This window comes from Leucopleurus acutus (assembly GCF_964270905.1).
Source record: "Leucopleurus acutus genome assembly, chromosome: 11".
In the NCBI taxonomy this organism is placed as follows: domain Eukaryota; kingdom Metazoa; phylum Chordata; class Mammalia; order Artiodactyla; family Delphinidae; genus Leucopleurus; species Leucopleurus acutus.
The window spans coordinates 9,779,414-9,797,709 of NC_139152.1; the positions used below are offsets into that span (position 1 = coordinate 9,779,414).

Sequence of the window (18,296 nt, forward strand, 5' to 3'; positions counted from 1 at the left end):
ATATAAGCCAAACGAGTTCCAAAAGGCTCAAAGCCAAACCAATTCCAAAAGGCTTACTTTGATACAACAGTATAAAAAGGCTTTGCATAAGGAATTTCATACCATTTTCCTTTCCTTTTACAAAACAGTTCTACTTGAAAGATCATGTTATAAATTAGAGAGCCATTAGGGCCCATTGTTCTCCAGATCCTAAGAAGCAATGAGGCCAAGCAGTATTAAAATGAAACACTTTTTTCTTTCATGGATGCATAACTGAAGATCTCCCAGTTTTGCAAAACAGACCCTAAGGATCTACAAGATATAATAGAGTTCTGGTCACCCATCATAAATTATCCATGGCTGGTACTGTCAGACATTCCCCAGGCTGTGTGCCAAAAGAAACAAACCAATGCAATGGGGTCCCTTAAGGTCACACTTCCCTAACTTGAGAATGAGAAGCCTCCTCTTACTGTCCCAGATGGTGGTGTATGAGTCCTGGTCCGAACGGGAGATTCCCAGGTACAGCCCCAGGTGGTGCTAAATGGCCAGAGAGACTCCTCAGTCCAAAAGGGAAAATCCAATTAAAGCAGTGCTCTGCTCAGACACTGGAGTCAAATGACCAAGTCCCAAACCCAAGTGGAAACTTCCAGTCAAGGTAACACAATAGTGAAGAATACCCTGGTATCATCACACACAAGACTCCTCTACCAGGTACCTCAACCTTCAAATGCCTTGTTTCCTTTACCACAAATATCAAAAGCGCTGTGCGTCAATGACACAGAGTCAGTGGCAAGCCTCAGGGCTGTCCTTGAGACAAATGTGCTTAGGCAGCTGCTGGACACAATGAGAGCTGCCAGGTTTTGATGTGCCACAGGTGAGACACCCACATGGGATGATGAGTCCCTTTGTGGTCACCAAATCCAACTAGGATCTGCTGGTAAAGCCAATCTACTGACACGGGGTTGTGGTGAAGGAAAGTACAGCATTTATTTGAAGGGTATCGAGCAAGGAGAACAGGCAGTTCATGCTCAAAAGATCTAAACTCCCTGATGGCTTTCAGGGAAGGGTTACTAAAGGTAACATTTGGGATGAAAGATGCAAGGTGCGTGATTTCTTCTAATTAGTTGATGGTGAGGTAAGAGTGGTGTTTCAGAAATCTTAATCATCAACCTTCTGATTCCAATCTTCTCAGGTCTACATACTTGTGGTCTGCATGTTGTCACCATCCTCCAGGCAGGGAAGGGTATCTTAGTTTTGCTGAACAACTCAAAGATATGTATCAGTTATGTGTATCCTTTGAGGAGGAAATAGGACTGTCTTTTATCACTGAACTACTGTTTAAACTATCATTACTTTTCTTGTTTGCTTTACCTTTGTTTCTGTATGCCCTCACTTCCCTAGTTAACTACTTGTGCCCACTTTTTGGAACTCAGGGAAGACCTAGGAGACTAAAGCTTTTTGCTACCAACAAGAAACAGAGAACACGGAGGGGCTTTGGTACCTGAGAAGGCCCCGCAGGGCTCTGCTCAGTTTCAATCCCGCCTTTTCTTTGACACTCCTCAATCCTGAGGAGAACAGGGGCAAGACAAGAAAGGGAATAACGTTTTAGATAGAGAGGTTAATCGAACTCGGCAGGGGAACTTGGTTTTATAATTACTGGACAAAACGCAAGCATCTCGAGGACCATACAATTAGGTAATCGTAGAGTGGAAGCTTTTGGTAGAATAATCAAATCAAAAAGCTCCCTTTGATTATCAAAAGATAATCACTTTTGTCTGCCATACAGCTTTTACGGTATGATAGGCCTTGTGTTGTCTCTCTTTTGAGAGCTATAAATTCCTTTGGAATGCAAAGCAAGACCAGAGAAGGGGCCAGGAGGAAGGAGGCACTAAACAGGGATCTACACAGAACAGGATGCTGCATAGCTGTTTGGCCTCCCTATAATACTATTCATTGCCTAGAATGCTTGATGTACAAGTAGCTCTCTGGAACAGGTGGTAGAACTGGCTGATTGAAGAGTCAAGGTTCAGAAAACCATTAGAGACGAATACCAACAGATACAGAGGATTAATGACTTCAAACATGTCTTGGCAATTAATTAAAATGGAACAGAGATTACAGTCTAAATCTCAATTCAGTGTCCTTTTCCCTGCACCCACTGCCAACTGTCTCTGATCAAAATTTTACACTAGAATTTTCATACTTCAATTGGGCACTTCCTGTCAAGGTTGGTCATTAATCAGTGATTATTTTGTGTAAATAAAATGGGATACTTCCCACAGCACCTGGTGCACAGTAAATGCCGGTTAAATGTTAACAAAGGTTATCCTTTATTTTTAGCCTCTTTATTGGGGAAGACTGGCTTTACATGGTAATTAAATCTGAGTTTACAAATGCAAATCTCAGGCAGAAAATTTTCTGGGGTGGAAGATGGATTGTGCAGACTGCACGATGGTACAAGTGAATAGATCCAGAGGTCTGAAACCAGTACAGGGGAGGAAAGGTATCTTCTAAGTTCTCTACTGGGACCGCTGTAACAAAAGAGCTTAAGAATAGAAAAGCATACAAATGTGTTTGTTTTACGTGACATGGGAGCCCTCATAAGGAAATGAAGATCCAAAAGATGGTTAAACCTGTTCTTTCACTGGGTTTGATGAAGAGTGGAAAGTCATGGAAAGATACGATAGGGCAGAGTATGAGCTAAGCGTAGTAAACTGGGAGAACTCAGCAACGCCTGTTCAGATTCCTCAGTGTGTCTTTCTTCCGGGTAAAGGGAGGGCACCTTTCACATGATGGTTTATACCTGCTTCACAGGAAGGTCAGAGAGTCCTTCCTGAACATCCCATTTCTCAAATTCCTTCAGCTTAAAATATTCAACATGCCAAGGTGCCGTACTTTGGGGTAGTGTGTCCTGAACACTGAGAATACTAATTCATCCTTTGATTTAAATTTACAGAAATAATGCAATCACATACAAGGCAAAGAATTAAAATTAAAAAGATTGTGGGCCTCCCTGGTGGCACAGTGGATTAGAGTCCGCCTGCCGAGCAGGGGACACGGGTTCGTGTCCCGGTCCGGGAGGATCCCATGTGCTGCAGACCGGCTGGGCCCGTGAGCCATGGCCGCTGGGCCGGCACGTCTGGAGCCTGTGCTCCGCGGTGGGAGGGGCCGTAAGAGTGAGAGGTCCACGTACCGCAAAAAAAAAAAAAAAAAAAAAAAAAGATTGCAAAACCTTAGCTGAAAACCTATCTGGGGAAAGAACCCAAAACAACTCACTGTATTCCCTATTCATTTTTTAATGGAAGTATAGTTGATTTACAATATTATATTAGTTTCAGGTGTACAACATAGTGATGAAATATTTTTAAAATTATAACCCATTTAAAGTTATTATAGAATATTGGCTATATTCCCTGTGCTATACAATATATCCTTGCAGCTTATTTATTTTATACATAGTGATTTGTATCCCTTAATCCCCTCTCCCTACCTTGCCCCTCCCCCTTTCCCTCTCCCTACTGGTAACCACTAGTTTGTTCTCTATATCTGTTAAGTCTGTTTCTTTTTTTTGTTATATTCATTTGTTTCATATTTTAGATTCCCACATACAAGTTATAGGATACATTATTTGTCACTATCTAAGCATAATACCTTCCCTCCAGGTCCATCCATATTGTTGCAAATTTCACTGTTTTTCATGGCTGAGTAATATTCCCTTGTGTGTGTCTGTCTGTGTGTGTATACACACACTACATCTTCTTTATCCACTCACTTGTTGGAAACTTATGCTGCTTCCATATCTTGGCTACTGTAAATAATGCTGCTATGAACACTGGGCTGTGTCTTTTTGAATTAGTCTTTTCACTGTTTTCCTTATTCTACAGCACACCTTTAAAATCAGGCAAACCAACCATAGTTCTGCCTTTCCTTTCTTTGACTCAACTGGCAACAGCACAACTTAAATGATTTTTGTTTCCCCTCCAGAGAAAGAATACAAGGGGTCAGCAAAGAAGCCAAGGTAAGCTTATTTTTTCAAAAGCATCTACTAAGGAAAGACTTTTACATTAAAACTAGGTTTCCACTAAAAGCAGAATTACCATATGATCCAGCAATCCCACTCCTGGGCATATATCCAGACAAAACTATAATTCAAAAAGATACATGCACTTCTATGTTCATAGTGGCACTATTCACAATAGCCAAGACATGGAAACAACCTAAATGTCCATCGACAGATGAATGGATAAAGAAGATGTGGTACATATATACAGTGGAATACTATTCAGCAATAAAAAAGAACAAAATAATGCCATTTGCAGCAACATGGATGCAACTAAAGATTATCATACTAAGTAATGTAAGTCAGAGAGAGAAAGACGAATGCCATATGATATCACTTATATAGGGAATCTAAAATATGACGCAAATGAACCTATCTGTGAAACAGAAACAGAATCATGGTCATAGAGAACAGACTGGTGGTTGCCGGGGGGAGAGGGTTGGGGGAAGGATCGAGTGGGAGGTTGGGGTGAGCAGATGTAGGCTTTTATATACAGAATGGATAAACAACAAGGTCCTGGGCTTCCCTGGTGGCGCAGTGGTTAAGAATCCGCCTGCCAATGCGGGGGACATGGGTTTGATCCCTGATCTGGGAAGATCCCATGTGCCGTGGAGCAACTAAGCCCATGCGCCACAACTACTGAGTCTGCACTCTAGAGCCAGCGAGCCACAACTACTGAGCCTGCGCTCTAGAGCCAGTGACCCACAACTACTTAAGTCCACGTGCCTACAGCCCATGCTCCTCAGCAACAGAAGCCACCATAATGAGAAGCCCGCGCACTGCCAACGAAGAGTAGCCCCCGCTCGCCGAAACTAGAGAAAGCCTGTGCAAAGCAACGAAGACCCAACACAGCCAAAAATAAAAAATAAATAAAATAAATGAAAAGAAACAGAAGAAACAACAAGGTCCTACTGTATAGCACATAGAACTATATTCAATATCCTATGATAAACCATAATGGAAAAGAATACTAAAAAAAAAGAATATAATCACTTTGCTGTACAGCAGAAATTAACACAACACTGTAAATCAATCATACTTCAATTTTAAAATATACTGATTAAGGAAAAAAAAAAAAAACCACTTGGTTTCCATTTAACCACCTGATGTTTGAACTCAACTACTGCCTAATAAAAAAGCAGCTTCCTCTCTTCCTATCAAACAGTAAACTCAGACTAAAGCAGGGATCTGGTAGTTTTGAGCTCTCAATGGTTTTTCCATCCACCCTTCTGAGTTCTTAGATGAGACTCTTACAATAAAAGACAGACTTATAAGGGGGGAAAAAAAAGACCATAAGTTTATTAACATGTGTACCTTAGGTATACATAGGAGATACCCAGAGAAAAATGAGTAACTCCTTAAGGTGGTTTAGAATTCAGGCTTAAATACCATTTTAACAGGGAAAGGGGAGAGAGGACGTAGGCCTCTTAAGGGATTATTAGGAAAGATGAATAGGCCTTTAAGAAATACATAGGAGACATGATAGTTTGTGACAAAGTTTGTTTGGCCAACGTGTCCACTTCTAGTCTCCTATCCCATGACGTCAATCTTCCCTGGTTGATAAAACTCTCGGGGAAGGGATTTATGATTCATGACAATTGTGTTGCTTTCAGATGATCTGTCTTTAGGCAGATAAGGGGAATTCAGAGACAGCTTTTCTCTGCATATGCTGGTTTTTAAGTGCCTACAGATCAAAATAATCAAGATGCCAAAGCGGCATATTTTGCAGAGGCATATTCTGCTACCCTTCAATATCATATCATATTGGGCTCTGCACCAGGAAAAGCAAGTTCATTTTTAAAGATAATTTGGAGGAGGAGAAGGGGGTGGCTCAGAGGCCACATCAGGACTCCTTCTAGGAGTTTATAAAAACAAGAGCAGGGCTTCCCTGGTGGTGCAGTGGTTGAGAGTCTGCCTGCCAATGCAGGGGACACGGGTTCATGCCCCGGTCCGGGAAGATCCCACATGCCGCGGATCGGCTGGGCCCGTGAGCCATGGCCACTGAGCCTGCGCGTCCGGAGCCTGTGCCCCGCAACGGGAGAGGCCACAACAGTGAGAGGCCCGCGTACCGCAAAAACAACAACAACAACAAAAGAGCAATCAGAAGCACAAATTGTGAAACTGAGCAGGACCCTGTGGGGCCCTCCTGAGCACAAAAGCCCTCCTATCTCCTGTTTCTTGTTTGTAGAAAAAGGCTTTAGTCTCCTAAGCCTTCCCAGAGTTCCTACTAATTAGGGAAGAGAGGGAATTCAGAAACAAAGGAAAAGCAGTTAAGCAAGAAAAGCAATGATAACAGTTCAGTGGTAAAACAGAATCCTAGTTCCTTCTCAAGGGATATACCTAACAACCTGATGCATATCTTTGAGCTGTTCTGTAGAAACTAAGATTCCCAGCCCTGCAACCCAAGTAGAGAATGGTGACTGCATGCTAACCACAAGCATGTAGAACCCAGACTGGCTAGAACCACAAGGTTAATGATAAAGATTCCTGAAACACCACTCTGTTACCTTACCACCAACCAATCAGAAGAAAGTCATGCACCTTGCAGCTTTTACCCCAAATGCTGCCTTTAAAAAAACTCTCTCCTGAAAGCTATCAGGGAGTTTGGGTCTTTTGAGCACGAACTGCCCATTCTTCTTGCTTGGCACCCTGCAAATAAATGCTGTACTTTCCTTCACCACAACCCGGTATCAGTAGATTGGCTTTGCTGTGCAGTGGGTAAGCAGACCCAACTTTTCCTTATTCTGTTCCCAATCACAGGTATTGTCAGCATTGCACTAAGCAACAGCCGTTCTCAAACCTCTCTTCCAAAGTTGTATTTTATTTGAAATGCAAACAATAAAGGTGGGTTTCGTTGTGTCTGAAACACGACATTCATATATCATAGCAAAGCACAATCAACTGTTTTAATTTCTTGCTGAAGAAATGACACTTGTATTTTCCACTGTTTTATTATAAAAATCAACATTTCATTTGTTACAACTCAACTTATTGTAATAATCAAAAAGGGGATTTATACAAGGTATTTTTATACAGTTTAAAATTAAAGCACTTATTTTACAAAAAGGGGGAAGTGAATAGTGGACAAGGGCTGACCAAATGTTGGTCATTAAAATATAAATACATCCTTGCAAAGCACCATCGTACCAAAGTCCATGAACAAGAAACACCAGCTGACTTTAAGACAATGACGAAGATTAAAGCTTAAGAAAAAATTTAAAAACACAGAGGATAAAACATCTGAAAGCAGCACCAGATCCTTCACTTGCAAATAAGTCTAGTCCAGCTTAAGCATCTCAGTATCCTCTTTACTCTTATTATAATAAAATGTCCTCAACGAAGCCCAGATACTTAATTTCATGTAATGTTAGGTTTAATCAGACTTTCTTTGCTTTATTTTCTTTTTAATATTCAATATTTAGGCATTGATATTTAGATAGACATACACATACAGATCTCTCTATCTATCTATATATATTTATCTATATCCCTGCCCTTATATTTGATTTAAAATTTTTTTTAATAATTAAAAAAACTTCTTTCTTTTAAAAAAAAGAATGGACAGTTAAGCAAAAGCACATTGTATAATTCTTTGGTGTTAACTACTGGGCAAACCCTAAGTAATGGGAAATCTAGAAGTTAGTTTTTGTTAGGGCTATATTCCACTTCTGAGTACAAGATATCATTTAGTTTATAATTCTACCTGTAAAGTCATGATGATTTTTTTCAGCAATAACTTAAGAATGGTTTAAGAATGCCTTATGAAAAAAAACGCCAAAACCAAAAAACCAGTAAAGTTTACCTTGACTGAAGAAGGGTGAAGTCAGTGATTTCATTCTAAATCATCTAGATTAACCAAAGAATCTACCTCCCTCTCCGCTCAGGTATAGGCTTAGTTTAACAAAAGGCAGAATCCAATCAAACAAATATCCTGAGTATATGGTTCACAATTTAAAAAATCTTTTAAAATTATAACAGTAAAATGCTATGCTTTAGGGTCCAAACTCCTTTAAAACTTTGAGAATTTGAAAAGCTAAATTTTGAGCCTATTGTGAAATGATGCAATCCCAGAAGTCAGAAACCAACCATATGCTACTAGTACTTTGTAAAATCATCTGTTATTTCTCTTGGTTCATTTTAGGTTTGGGATAAGGAAAGGGGTACCAAATAAAATTAAATTTCTTGAGTTTAAGAATTCTGAGCACATGTTTTAAACAATGCTTGACTATGAACTTCTTTAAGACTCAGTCCATGTCTACACTCAGTGTACAGTCTCATTTACTGATGCTCAAACATTTGTCAGCCATCTGATAATCACATACTCATACCCACACTCCAGACATACTATTCATGTCATTATTCAGAATGAAGTACTGCGCTTATTAAAAGTTTGACATACTTGAGGGGCGTGAAAAGGCCAAGATTTTTGTTTCTGAATCTTGTTAGATGTGTAATGGCAATAACCAACATGCTGCTTTTATGGCACGCAAATCAATGAAGTGGCAAGCTTCCCCCTGCAACAGATAAAGCAATTTTAAAAACTGCACTTTTGGGCTTCCCTGGTGGCGCAGGGGTTGAGAGTCCGCCTGCTGATGCAGGGTACACAGGTTCGTGCCCCGGTCCGGGAGGATCCCACGTGCCGCGGAGCGGCTAGGCCCGTGAGCCACGGCCGCTGAGCCTGCGCGTCCGGAGCCTGTGCTCCGCAACGGGAGAGTCCACAACAGTGAGAGGCCCGCGTACCGCAAAAACAAAAACTACACTTTTAAGAATCTAGTCGAGGCACAGGACTTGACAGAGAAACAACAGCAGCAGACCTCTCACAGAGCCAGGTTTGCTTAAGGCAAGCCTTTCTTTTGTACCAAAAGTAAACAGTCTCTGTACTATGATTACGGCTATCAGGTCACATAAATATACACAGTTCATTAACGGATTAAGTCACAGTTACTAACCCTACATGAAGTATTCTTCATTAATGAGCTTTTACAGCAAAACAAAAAAATTTTCCCTCCAAACTAACTGCTACCTAATAAGGATGGTGGCGATTTTTATACCTTAACAATGTCTTAATATCAAATGAGTTGGTTGTATACAAATGATTGACTTTGGAGTATTTTTAAATGATGAAAACATGTAATCCTCAATCATCTTAAAATTTTACTGCTCAAAAGCCCCCACCCCCAATTACTGGCCTATATTAGATGAAAATGTACTGTAAAGACTTCATTTCTAAATACATATCAACCCTTTAGAATAGTTGTTCTCAAACTTATTGAAGGGTCAGATAAGCTCTTGGTGGTATATCACAAAGTATTTTTATATTAAAATTAAAATAATGATAATTTTCTGCTAAACATATAATATCTCATGATATGCTAGTTAGAAGAGTTATAGCAAGTGTCAGAGGCATAACAAAATTTCCTGAAAGAAAAATTAATATTGAGAAATTCTATGCCTTAACTGTTTTTTACATTGTGAATATGCCATTATCTGATATAAGCAACAAAATCCTTTGGGCCACTGTTCAGAAAACCAGGGCTCTGCAGAAGCCAAGTTCAAGATTATAAAAGCTCAGAATTATAAAAGGCCACTTCAGTGAAGAATAGCTTACTACAGGGCACAGAAAGCATGCTATGCTGAAGTTCAATTCTCAGATAATTTTAAAGTGGGCGTACTTCACGTCATACAATCACAATGAATACTTCTGCATTTAAGGAATATAATGAAATTTTATTCATTGCCCCCCAGCATGGATGATTCTAGCAATACTCCAAATTCAAAACACTTTTTCCCTTTTTCCCCTGATTTGTGCTCTCATATATTAATTTTTTATTTTCCAATTAAAGACCTTGTGTTTAATAATCAAGATAGTCTACTTTTAAGCTTAACTGTCCATATAATCTGAGGGTCAATAAATCTTTCCTGAATTTTGACAATCCTCTCGTTTGAAAGGTACTCCCCAAAATGTTAAGCATCCATCTCAAATACCAAGAAAGAGGATTCTGAGATTAAGCTGAACTGCCTTCAAATAATTTCAAACAAATTGGCACACAAATTAGTATTTTGCAAGAAGAGGCCATTGCCATCGCAGTACAAGCACTTGAACTGAGATATAACAAGGCAATATTCTTCTTAGTTCATTATAGTGCAAGTTTCCACATGGGAAGCCCACCAGATAAAGATGCACATTAAAAAATGTAAACATATAGAATTCTCAAATTCTAAGTGATACCCAGTTATTGCTAACCTTTCCATCTTCATTTGAGCATCAAGCGCCCTTGTGTGTCACAGAACGCAACTTCAATGTCCATTTTGTTAGAACTTGAGCACTCTGTTCCATCAACAGGAAGAGTTAACACTCGTCTGACTGAAATGCAAGATACTAATGGATTACCATTTATTTATACGCAAAATCAAGTGCACCTGATTCATATAAGGTACTCCCAATAATCTAAGCATTACTCTGAAACTGTGTTTTTTTTCTCTTTAAAAAGATTACTTAGGTATATTTTTAAATTGCTTAAACAGTTAGTTCACCTCTATCAAAATTCTGAATCCCTTCTTCCACTGTTTTCTCTTCAGTCCTGAAATCCAGAGAGGCCTCAACAAAACAGAATTTAAAAAAAAAAAAAAATCATTCGATAACAACTGACCAACATCTGTTAAGGTAAAAATACATTAGTTTAAAAACACATTCAACTTTAGCAGAGAAATTCTGGAAACATGTAAAAAGCAGGAAACCAACTTCTGGCAAGGTGGCAGAGCAGTGCTAGAATCATTCCACAGGTCAGCCCTGATAGCTGAAGATGAAGCAGCCCCAGTACCACACAGGTCAGGCAGATTACATAAGAGCCTTCCAATATTCCCCTCCACCCAAGTTCTGACAGCTGAGAAGTTAATAGTTTGCCTTCTCATGTAATCCATATTGTTAAATTTGTTAAATCGTCTTAATCCATCATGGAATAAGAGAGAAGACACATAAAAAATATATGAGGTGATTATAAGAATAATTCATGGATAATTTGAAAACAATCTAACATTCACATTAGGTAACAGAAAGATATTAAACTCATGTCACACGTTAGAAGAGGTATGTATGTAGAGATCATTCTGAGAAAAATTGGCCTAAAGAACATGAAAATGTCACCAACAGTTAATAAAGGGAAAACCCAACGATAACAAAAAAATTCTCTTTTTAAATAGATTGTCTCTAACCGGAACATATTTAAATGGTTTACTAGGAAAGATACATATAAAAATGATTTCATATTGTGATATTATATGCTGAAAGTACTGCAAGGATATATGATTAATTTACAACAAAAACTTAATGGTTAAATTTGTAACTCTTAAACATTTTCTATATGTGTTGTACAAAGACATTTTAATGAGCATTAAAACAATCTTGGAAGTAAAGAGGAGCAATAACATGTCTAACCTTTGATCATTATGCGAACACAGCAGTCCAAATGAAGAGCTAAGCTGACTGGGGTATGGAGCTAGTAGAAATATTAAAATGAAACCTTAATTAGAAAATTCCATTTTATCAATCCTCAGATAAAAAACTGTGAATAAATTATGGTATTTTGGCAAAATACCCTACAATACTGCTAGGGGAGGAAGCAAGGTGAAAACACCCAGGGAAAAAAATTAATATATGACAGAGGGGTGAGTTTTAAGGTAGGGATAGAAGACTTGCACAACAAACGGCCCCATAGCATCTTACCAGACAGCTGATCTCTCCCGCAACAGCAGCACCCCAAATGGATTTTTATAAATATCTATTTTCCTCGATAAAACTGTTGGATTCCTAGAGAAAACAAAGCCCTTTATCCAAAGTTAGTATTAATTCTTTTTTTTTTCCTTTCATTTCTTAAATCTGCTGGCCTTCAAATGTTAGTTAACATGAAGGCCATTTGGCTACTTCCAAGTATCTATAGTTTGCTGCTCTGAGATGGACTTTAATTTTTTTTCTTCTTTTTTTTTTTTTTGGTATCAATAAAGCCCAGACATTCCTGGTCAGTGATGCCTTTATTATTCCTGTTTCTTTTGTACTCAGTCACTTCACTGGGTTTAAGGCATGCTTTGTGTATTTAGTTTGCAAAAATAAAACTTTTAGTACAAATTTATTTTTTATACAAATTTTTATGGCACAAGCAGCAAATGTGCTGTTTTAAGAAAATATATAAATATCTTTTCCTTCTGTACAAATATCTCCAGTATGCCCTAACCCATTTATAATTTTTATCTGTACATGGTCTGCCTCACCCTTCTCGAAGAGCTCCCTCCCCCCCCTCCAGATCTCAACCGATTTCGTGTTTACACTTTCGTGTGGGAGGCAGTCAGAGGAGGAGGGCCCCTCCTCAGGAGGAGTCTGTACAGGGAGAGGGCGGCGGTGGGTACAGGTGATGAGAGTAGCTCCTCTCTGTGTATGGAGAAGGTGGGCAGCTTTCATAGTTCTCTTCTGCCGACAAGTACTGGCTTCGGGGCGTGGGAGGCGGAGGCACAGGCTCTGAGTCATAGTTCAAGTCACTAGTGTAGCCCTTGGCTGTGGCCACTGAGGTCATTATTCTCCGGCTGGGAGCGTAGTCACTGTCACAAACATCTGTGCTGCAGGGTGTGGTGGGCGGTGCAAAGTGCCGGTAACTGTGCGGCCTGTAGCTGGCATAGGGAGAAAATCAGGAGAGGCTGAGTCAGGCTTCTGGAGAGGTGGTTTTCTCTATCAGAATACAGAGGTATTAAACGCAAACCTCACCTGCAAGACGATAAGCTACTACAATTTAAGGCTGAACCAACCAAGAGGCAGTTTTCCATGGCAGATTGGAGGAGGAAGATAGCATGTGTTTCATATTTGTAGATAAAATGTGATTAGAGGCAATTAAAAGTGGATAGAATGGGAATGCAGAGGTGAACCCATTCTAGCCTCTGGGTGTGCGCTTGTATCTTTAAGTTACCCTGTATCATAGAATAAAAAAGAACTATTCAAAGTTGTATGTAATGGTCATCTTTGGAAAATCAGTTATACATTTTGGATTTAGTCTATAGAGTGGACCTCACCAACTTCTGCCTCTCCATGATCTGTGAGAAGAATGGGTCTTTATTATCTTACATTACTCAAACATGTTAGCATTCTCTCAATACTCCTTAAATGATCTATGATTTACCTGATGAATAATTTAATGATATCTGAAGACTTCACTCTCTCTTTACAACTCAAATACTGTACAAGCCAGGCTGAATTTTGGTAGACAGCCTAAGGAGCTTATCTATCCCATTATTATTACTATCAGCAAAGGAAAATTGCTGTGGTTTGGGGGAAGGAGTGTTGATTCCCTGTATGTAGACAAGCATATTGTCATAAGAGTGGCTCTAACTGAACATCAAAATGATAAATTCTAGGTATCCATACAGGACCAGTGAATTTTCTAATACGTATTTCAGAGTCCTAATTTATTTTTTACACCTTTTAAGCTACCTTTTCAAGTAATCTATAGCTGTTAAGTCAAGTTTGTAGCGTGGCTAACTAAAGAAAAAGGCACTGGAAAGAGAGAAATATACTAGTGAAAATAAGAGCTGACAAATTGCTGGCTTTTCTATCATTTCTACTTCTATCTATGACTTCTTATACCATTCATAGTCTAAGTATAGTAAAGCTGATCTTATTTCATATTTATCTCAATCAAGATTTATTTATATGCTTTCCCATCAGACAAAATGACTGCAAGAGTAGGGCAAGAGCAAGTGTAAAACTGAAGGAACGATTTATAAAATACCTAGCGATACAGATGCCAGATAACACCTCAGGATAAAAGCCATGTGAGGCAAGCCCTCAGTGGTATGAAAAGAAACGGCTGCAAAAGACCACAAGTTACATGACCTGCCAAGCAGGTTCTCAAGCATTTTTACTACCAGTACTGACATGATGTCATAGTATTTTTTAGGTCTTATCTTTCTGTCCAATCAGGTGGCGAGCCTTGGAGAAATTTCTTGGCTCTACATTTAAAGGGCCCAAATTCCATTTTCATGGGAGAAAAAAAAAAAAAGAGGAGAGAACGAAAGGAAATAGAATTAACAAAATTCTTTAAAGTTCCACAAACTTTAAGTTAGACAAAAATTTCAACAAATGATGAAAAGTTTCACTCTGAAGAAATAAATTGGGCTTGAGATGTGGGAAATGGTTAAATAAGAATTGTTTTTGATGCAATTACGTTTACTTGAACCAAACAGTGTTTTATTCAACTTAAGGAAATTAATTTTTTAAAAGTAAAATTTTAGGTCTTTCCTTTTGTTTTTTCAATTTTCAGGTTTCTGCCTTTCTATTTGGCTTTTTAGAACAAACCTGTGGTAGGGAAAGCAACATTTACAATAAAACATAAAAACAATCAGTTCAGAGCCAAGCCTATCTTATCCATAAACTGAATGAGAATTGTGAATGAGATACTATAAACAATTTCCACTTGCTTTCTACACATCTATGAAGTTATATATCAGGGCAATCTGACTGGAATGCTAGAAAACACCTGATCTCGAAGATAATAGGCACTTGAGGGATGCCAATAAACACTGGGCACTAAGTGAAGAGAGAGTATAAGTTTTTGACTCTCTGCTGGCCTCTCGAATAAGACGAAAGATGACACACGAGGACTTAACTTGCTCATCCCTATGCTCTACGGCCTCACGAATCAGCACAAAGGCATAATCCTCCCATTTCTGGCTTACAAATACATTTCAGTTATTTTAGTGAGTCATGATTTATTCCATGCAACTATATGAGAAACTTTTCATTCCAGATTGTAATAACATATGTAAGCAAGAGGTGAACTTAAGCTTCTCTCAACTCTTCTCAAATTCTGTTCCCTTAATACTCCTGCTGCTTTAGAGTTCTCGTAACGCTCCCAACCTTAGTTTTATCCCAATATTCCACTGAAGGCTATCAATCAAACCTAACCTCAGCAGTAACCTTTTTGCAATCAAGTCACTTTGGGGGGTAACTTCCTTAGAATACTGCCAAAGCCTGGGGGCTCTACCTTAATACTTTAAAAGACAGCATTTTTGACTCTCTTTAAAATATGTATAGTGCCCTGAAGACCCGAACAGACATTCTTCCAAAGAGGAAATGCAGATGGCCAACAGGCACATGAAAAGATGCTTGACACCGCTATCATCAGCAAAATGCAAATCAAAACCACAATGAGGTATCACTTCACACCTGTCAGAAGTGCTATCATCAGAAAGAACACTAATAACAAATGTTGGCAGGATGTAGAGAAAAGGGAACCCTTGTATACTGTTAGTGGGAATGCAAATTGATGCAGCCACTGTGGAAAACAGTATGGAGGTTTCTCAAAAAACTAAAATAGAACTATCATATGACCCAGCAATTCCACTCCTGGGTATGTATCTGAAAAAATGGAAACACTAATTTGAAAAGATATGCGCACCCCAATGTTCCCAGCAGCATTATTACAATTGCCAAGATATGGAAGCAACCTAAGTGTCCATCAACACATGAATGGATAAAGATGTGGTACACACACACACACACACACACACACACACACACACACACACACACACACACACACAATGGAATACTATTCAGCCATAAAAAAGAAAGACATTTTGCCATTTGCAGTAACATGGATGGACTTGGAGGGTATTGAGTTAAGTGAAATAAGTCAGACAGAGAAAGACAAATACTGTATGATATCAATTATATGTGGAAATTAAAAAATACAACAAACTAGTGAATGTAACAAAAAAGAAGCAGGCCCACAGATACAGAGAACAAACTAGTGGTTACTACTGGGGAGACAGAAGTGGGGAGGGGCAATTTAGGGGCAGGGGAATAAGAGGTATAATATTTTAGGTATAAAATAAGCTACAAGGATATATTGTACAATACAGGGAACAGCCAATATTTTATAATAACTATAAATGGAGTATAACCCCTAAAAATTGTGAATCACTATACTGTACACCTGTAACTTATATAGTATTGTACATCAACTATACTTCAATTTTAAAAACGTATAATGCCCTGAAAGAAAAGGATTTGTGGTAGGGGCAATATCAGCATTGCCAAGATAAGATGCCTGTTCTCTCTTGGTGACCATCGTCTATTCATTCAGGGCTACAGCAAACTCACAACTAGAATACTTGCTTCTAATAAATACTTCGATTTATGCTGGAGGAGGATGTGTATTACCTGTAGGACCTATGAGTGGAAGGACTGTTTGAAGAATAACCAAATTCCATAGTGTAATGTGATCGCTCTGTGGCCGGGGATGGCGGAGGGTTCAAAATCTAAAAGGAAAAATAATCAAATTATTGAAATAAGAATAGTCTATTCCAGACAAGAGACTATTAGCCTTTTTTCAACTTCTTTTTCTTCATCTCTGTTCATATTACTTTCCATTACACTAGTAGCACAATCCTGTTTCAAAGAACTGACCTAAAATAGTACTTCAGGACTGTGGCTCTCCACCCCCCAAGACACAATTTCATTATGGCTGAATAGCACAAGGTGATGAGAAGGAAATCTGTAATCTACAAGTCACTGGTTTAAGTGTAGCACAACTGGGTTCTGAGTTTTTAAAATTATAAATGTTTAGAGAAAAATTACTGACTTAGGAGAAATACCAGGTGTGCTTCTTCTCTTGGGAGGTCATGGAATGAAGGTCCTTAGCCTCTCAGGAGGTATACTATTCAATAGTTCTACTTTTACCCAGTATATGAAATTAACGTCAGTGTTTTCAAATATGCTGGTTGCTACACAGTAAACTTAAAGAAAGATTTCTAAGTGCTCACGTGGTGGTAAATCCTTTGAGCCTTATATACCTAAATTCTATACTAAAAAACTTTTTATATTACCATCACTGAGTACCCACATTTAAATAAGTTAAAAATCTAAGATCCTGTTTATCTTAGTATTCAAAGTGAACAAAGGAAAACAGACTGCTTACTGCAGGGAAGTAAGTGCCTTTGGTGCTTGAAGAACTACTTGACGATGCTCCTGTGACATGAGCTCGGTCATAAGGGGGTCCACTGCTTCCCCCCATGATACTGAGGGAGCTTATCATTGATTTACCTCGAGACATTCCTAAAATGAAGGAGGATAATACTGAAGTTGAATAAGATCCATAAAAATGCATGAAATAATTTTATTCAGTACTAAAATTACAGATACCAATAGTCAAATAGTTTGGCTTTAAAACAATTTATGCCCTCTTTTCCCAATAACAATTGAAAACACTTAATGGAAAAGAGAAACAAATGTTCCCTAGAAGTGGACACTTCCACTGAGAGCTGGCCTAGAACAAGGCCAAGAATAGCTCCCAGCCCTTCCTCTTCCCCAGAATGGAAGCAGAGCTCTTCAAACTGAGAGGTTTTCAACCTCTTAGAGGATCTGAGAAAGAAAGAACTGTGGAGAGCGGAGGCTGCAAAGCAGGGCAGACTAAGTAACAGATCTGCTCAAAAGAAAACTAAACCCATTTTTAAGGGCATGAATTCACTGTATGGAAGATTATTGCTTTATCTACTGGATGCAAATGTTGTTGGAATCACAACTACAATGCTAAAGAAAAAATTCCATTTTTTCAAAGTGACTTCCCAAATTCCACTAACAAAGTTGGGTATGGTAACAAGGAATCATTAACAGTTTTTAAAATCACATGTTTCCTTAGAGTTAACATCCAGAATAAGTTCTTATTTTCACAGGGCTCTTGGCCTGGTATCTCTTTCTCCATATTCATCACAAGAAAGGCTTCCTTTCACTGAGGGTACAAAAATGCATTGAAAAGAAAGATGGGGCTTCCCTGGTGGTGCAGTGGTTGAGAATCCGCCTGCCAATGCAGAGGACACGGGTTTGAGCCCTGGTCCGGGAGGATCCCATATGCCGCGGAGCAGATAGGCCTGTGCGTCACAGCTACTGAGCCTGTGCTCTGGAGTCCGCAAGCCACAACTACTGAAGCCCGCGCACCTAAAGCCCATGCTCCACAGCGGGAGAGGCCACCGCAATGAGAAGCCCGCGCACAGGAACGAAGAGTGGCCCCCGCTCGCCACAACTAGAGAAAGCCCACTCGCAGCAACAAAGACCCAAGGAAGCCAAAAATAAATGAATAAATTTATTTAAAAAAAAGAAAAGAAAAGAAAGCTGTACATCCCTAGAGCAATATGGTCTCTCTCAAGTATAGAACATCTGGCAACTTGGCTATGTTTGAACAAAACCTACTCCCACTGTCATCACCTAAGTTAGGAG

At 39.0% G+C, this 18,296-nt stretch overlaps 1 protein-coding gene across 3 annotated transcripts in view; it reads right to left on the reverse strand.

The window, feature by feature from the left end:
* Window positions 1–8,722: 8,722 nt before the first annotated feature.
* Window positions 8,723–18,296, reverse strand: part of LRP6 (LDL receptor related protein 6) — a 176,174-nt gene continuing 166,600 nt past the window's right edge. For 2 of the 3 annotated variants that reach the window (XM_082850868.1, XM_082850866.1), the window contains 3 exons: window positions 17,002–17,138; window positions 16,245–16,342; window positions 8,723–12,697 (listed from right to left, as the gene is read on the reverse strand). In XM_082850868.1, the coding sequence (XP_082706994.1) occupies window positions 12,400–12,697; window positions 16,245–16,342; window positions 17,002–17,138 (533 nt within the window). In that variant the 3' untranslated portion in view covers window positions 8,723–12,399. The remainder of the gene's footprint in view (window positions 12,698–16,244; window positions 16,343–17,001; window positions 17,139–18,296) is intronic. The other variant, XM_082850867.1, reaches the window with a different exon arrangement.